We start from the raw sequence: 5,120 nt of genomic DNA, 5'->3' as shown, positions 1-5,120 counted from the left end.
CTTTACTCGCACGCGGAGCTCCAGACATGCGCAGTGGTTTCCTCTGAGCGGAGAAGCTGTCTGTCTAATGTCAGTAATATAATAGCTGCATAAATCATAGATATGGCGACATGTAAAATCAGCAGCGCTTCGCTTTCACAGACGGTGGGACTTCGTCCAACTTTTAGCGTCACTTTAAAAGGAAAGCTTAAAGAAAGGTAAGCTCCAAGGACGTGATGCTAGCTAAGCTAGCTGTACAGAGACACATGTTGCATCTGCAATGAAAAAAAGTCACTCATGAGCTGAATTATTGTGTGGAGGTTTTGACTGAGGTGTCACATTTATGGGACAACGTTGGTACCAAAGTGCAATAAAGTGATATGACATTCAGAAACGATCCGATTCTTCTGGACGGATATTTACTGATTAAATTGATTTCAGCTCTAAGTAATTAATATCTAGATGTTTTATGGAAACGTGGATCTTTCAGATCAATTTGAGAAGCAATTTTGATGGTAAAAGTAGATTTTTTTGTGTCACGTAGCGCGGGGTGCTGGTCTTGACTTGGTCTTGGGTTGGTGGTCTTGACTACAACTCTGCTACGTGGCTCCTTGGTTGCCTGTCCTCCCCCACCCACCTTCTTTCCATCCCCTTTCTGTTGGATTTCTTTCAAAATAAAAGCCACTAGTGGCAAAAAAGTGAAGTTCATGCTGTGTTAGGACAGGAGACCAGATGTTTCCATCCCTGGAATTATGATACATAGAATCACATATCTAAGTCTAAACTATGTTAGAGAGTAAACATAATAAAAACATGCTTTATCTGTGGCATTGTTCATTAAAATGGCATATTTCTAATTTATTAAAATTAAATACGATCGGTTCACTTAATGATGTTAGCGATTAGGTATTATTCAGCAAGTACTTTTACTTTTAATACTTAAGTATTTTTAAAAGCTAGTACTTTTTTACTTTTACTCAAGTACAAATGTTAATGTGGTAGTTTTACTTTTACTCGAGTACATTTTTGTCTGTGTATTTGTACTTTTACTTAAGTAAATTTTTTGAGTACTTTCTCCACCACTGCTCTTCTGAGAGACGTGAGGCGTTAAAGATGAAACGGAAACAGATTTATTGAAGCGGTTCTGATGCTGAGTCCGTCTCGTCCTGTGGTGGTTCTGTGCCTTACCAGAGGAACCAACCTGAGTCCAAACCTGCAGGAGGGGGGGCTCTCTGCTACATGCTAGGCTACTTCCTGTTTACATGTTATGAATTAAGAAGTTTATTAATAAACAAGTTCCAGAAGCATATTCATAGAAAGAAAACTGCCTGAACACATCGTAGTGAAGTGGACTGTGGTTCTGTTCTGGTTCTAGAAGATCTGGAGGAGTTTTAGGATCTGGAGGTTTTACCTTAACAGCTCCATGATGGATGGGTCCAAAGGTCCTAGTCAAAGTATATTGTACTTCAGGCCTACCAAGAGTCCCTTGAAGTAACTGATATCAGGTTGACAGTTACTGGACCAGCAGTCGCCTGAACGGACCGTCCAGTATCACGGATTAGCGTTAGCAGGTTTAGCACTTTGACCTTTGACCCCGGGTCGACCCCGGCGGATGAGCGCTGCGCCGGTGTGCCGTTCCGTCCAGCAGAGGTGAAAGTCACATCTGAGGTTTGGGTCTGGCTGAGCGAATCGTTTGTGTTGAAGCTAACGCTAACGTTTGCTCATGTCTGCTGACCTTAAAGCTGCGGCAGGCGGATTATATAATCCCGTTTCTGGAGCGTTCACAGATTCACAGACGGTTTTATTCAGTTCAGTCACTTTAAACGGTCAGGTTGGACGTTTCCTCTGGTTTCCTCAGACGATATTTATTCCCAGAAAAATGAAACAAAACAAACATGCAGTTTATGTTTCAGACCTAAAATGATTCACAGCTCCAGACGTCAAACTTCCTTATTACGTTATAATGTTTCGTTTGTAGAAAAAACTTGTCTTCAACTTCACTGTTTTTGTTTGGACATGAACTGCAGCTCCATTTGTCTGACTCAGGTCTGGACTTTGACTAGGCCATTGTAACACATGAATAGATAAATTTTTTCCTGCTGGAAGGTGAACGTCCTCTCCAGCCTCGGCTCGTCAAACAGATTTTCATTTAGTTTGAATGTGACTCCGTCTGCATCATCAGATTGGACTCAATGTCCCTCAGCATGATTCTGCCACCACCATGTCTCAGAATGCTGATGACATGTTGGTCAGAAAGTTCAACTTTCAGCTGATTGCTTCTCCTCCAGGGTTTGTAGCAAACCGGAGTTCTTATGATAAAGTCTGTAAACTTTGAGTTTCTTCTTCCTGGTTCTCCAGAACCAGAACCAGAACCAGAGCTGATAGAATCAGATTACAGCAGGACTCTGGGTTCTGATTAGGAAGGCTGTTAGTTTCACCTATTTTTGTTTTAAAGGGGGACGGAAACAAAAGCACGCCGCACTTTTCAGACTTGAGTTTCTGTTCTACCTGCTCTGCTGAGTCGCATGAAACCCAACCGGACACTGAAGTTTGTTTGAAGCCTGATTAAACGTGGACCCGTTTGGAGGAGCTGCTGCATGAATCCAGTTCCTGTTTCAGGCTGGAGATGCTCCGATTCCTCCATGCTGGTTCTGCCGATCGAACCCGTCCTGCTCCGTCTAGAAAAGTTCTTTGCTTCATGAGCGGCGCTGCAGGGGCTGAGTGGGAGTTCTGTGCTGGTCTGAGCTCGGTTCATGGTGTCATGTTGTGACACAAAGCGTTTCTGCCTCCAACAACACAGACCTGCCGTCCTGCAGCTCTGAGTGGGAGGCGGACGCAGACAGCACATGCTTTATTAGCAGAGAAATGTCACCATGGCGACCCGCGGCCGCCGCAGGAAGCTGAGCGAGAGCTGGTGGGAGCTCACCGCTGCCAGAGAGTTTCCCTGGTGCTTTCCTGCGCCGGCAGACAGGACGGAGGCGGCGTGGGCGCCGACCTTCAGGGCCCCGCGTCACGGCCCGGCATCCTTACAGGAAGAGTTATACAATTACACCTGAGCAGGTGAGGGTCACTGAGAGATCACAGAGAGGTCAGAGACTCACCTGGGAGCGCCGAGGTTCACCCACACAGGGTTAATGTGGGAGAAGCTCTGGACTGTTTCATCCATCCTCCTCAGGTAAACCCAGGAACCGGCTGGATGGATCCATCAGATGGGTTTTAGTTAATAAAACACATTTTACTGAAACGAACACCTGAAGTGGGCGGAGCTTATGGGCGTGGCAGAGGGAGGAGCTAAGAGGGGCGTGGCCAGAAGATGCTAGCTTAGTGACTGTCGCTATATTTAGCAACTTTTCAGACTTTTTATAAAAAGCAACAGCAAGAAATCTAGCAACAGTTTATCAAAAACACCTAGCAACAACTTAGCAGCGTTTTTTTATGGGAAACATTTCTGTGAAGCTCTGCAGCAGCTGTCCGTCTCCTTGGAGACGAACAAAATGTCCGCCTGACAGGACGTGTGTTTGGAGGTCCTTTCCTGTCGACCACAAGGCAACATGATGAGCTTCATGTTCAGGTTTATATCTGAGACCAGAAGCTCGTCTCTGATTGGACGATCAGCTTTGATAACATCATAGTATTTAATTATATTTTACATGGTAACCGCATGTCAAAAGTTATAAAATCATAAACGTAGATGTAAATGTAATCATCTTATATTATATTAATTGGATTGGATTAAAAGTCTGGACTCTGTAGATCCTAATTTGATTGTAATTAATGTGAGCAGATGATCAATAATCAGATTTAGTCCACTGGTTTTCTGAGCTCTAATAACAGAGCGGCTGGTAAACAGCAGGACTCACAGCTGGTAGAAACATGTTCAGTTTCACTTTAAGTAGTCCTCTTCCTGACTGGAGGTCAAAGGTCATCTGAAATGACAGCAACCATTAAAAGTCTGTTAGTTAAGACAAGCAGGTCCCGTCAGTCTGCAGGAAGCAGGTCTCCTCCAACTGATCGGACTCTGCTCTCTCGTTCTGCTCTCTCTGCTCTCACTCGTTCTGCTCTCNCTCGTTCTGCTCTCTGCTCTCTCGTTCTGCTTTCACTCGTTCTGCTCTCTCGTTCTGCTCTCTCTGCTCTCACTCGTTCTGCTCTCGCTCATTCTGCTCTCGCTGCTCTCGATCGTTCTGCTCTCTGCTTGTTATGCTCTCGCTGCTATCTCTGCTCTCACTCGTTCTGCTCTCTCTGCTCTCGCTCTCTAAGTGTCATGGCTCCATGAATCCTGCAGCAGGTGTTCGGGTCAGGTGGATGCTTCTCAGCCCATCTGAAACCTCAGCGGTCCTTTTCAGTGGCCGAGGACACTTCCTGCTGCTCGCCGTCCGCTAACGTGTCCTCTGTGTGTCTCAGGTCCCGACGTCCACCACGGAGCTCAGCACCATGCTGCTGCCTCGGCCTTCGTCCACGCAGGGGTCGGAGCGGAGGGGGAGGGCAATGAGCGCCGCCAGCTACCTGACCGACGTCATGGAGGGTGAGGAGCGGCGCCGCGGCCACGCCTTCATCTGCAGCGCTGCTCTTAAAGGGACAGTGTCGTGTAGAATCCACTCCTTCAGCCGAACATGTTTTAATGTTTTACACTGAGAAGCAAACATGGAGGTTTGATTTGATTTTCATGTATGTTTGAGAATCCCTTTAATCTCCATGGCAACCATTCAGCTGTTCAAAACGCCTGAATGGACTTAGCCCCGCCTTCGAGGTGCAGCTCCTCCCCCACTCAGCTCCTTCAGACTAGCCAGCAGCAATTAGCAAACAGCTGCGGAGCTCATTATAGGAGCTGCTGCTCAGAGCAACGCTGCTGAAAACATTAAAGGGTTAATAGAGGAGCCATGTTGGGACGACTTCCTGGAGGCGGAGCTTCAGAGAGAGCAGGAGCTTCTTAAAGGGACAGAGACCCAAATTCAAGGGCTTAAATTACCAAGTAAGTAGTTTAGAGCTTCGGTTTAACATCGTCTGCCCAGTGAGAGTCCAACGAGTGGTGAACAGAACCGGCCCACACGACCTGAACCGGACCCCAGCAACCTGCACTGAACCGACCTGAACCGACCCGAACCGAACTGACCTGCACTGACCTGAACTGGACCCCACCAACC

General features: G+C 46.6%; 1 protein-coding gene across 1 annotated transcript in view; it reads left to right on the top strand.

Moving 5' to 3' along the window:
- The window catches only part of LOC103456964 (sodium channel protein type 5 subunit alpha-like), an 18,372-nt gene extending 13,761 nt beyond the window's left edge, over nt 1-4,611 (top strand). Inside the window, exon 8 of the mRNA XM_017301780.1 lies at nt 4,381-4,611. Coding sequence (XP_017157269.1) covers nt 4,381-4,611 — 231 coding nt within the window. The remainder of the gene's footprint in view (nt 1-4,380) is intronic.
- The last annotated feature ends 509 nt before the right edge of the window (nt 4,612-5,120 follow it).

Source organism: Poecilia reticulata, linkage group LG20, assembly GCF_000633615.1.
Source record: "Poecilia reticulata strain Guanapo linkage group LG20, Guppy_female_1.0+MT, whole genome shotgun sequence".
Taxonomy (NCBI): domain Eukaryota; kingdom Metazoa; phylum Chordata; class Actinopteri; order Cyprinodontiformes; family Poeciliidae; genus Poecilia; species Poecilia reticulata.
Note: the sequence above shows the minus strand (reverse complement) of the source record. Positions and strands in the feature narration are given on the sequence as shown.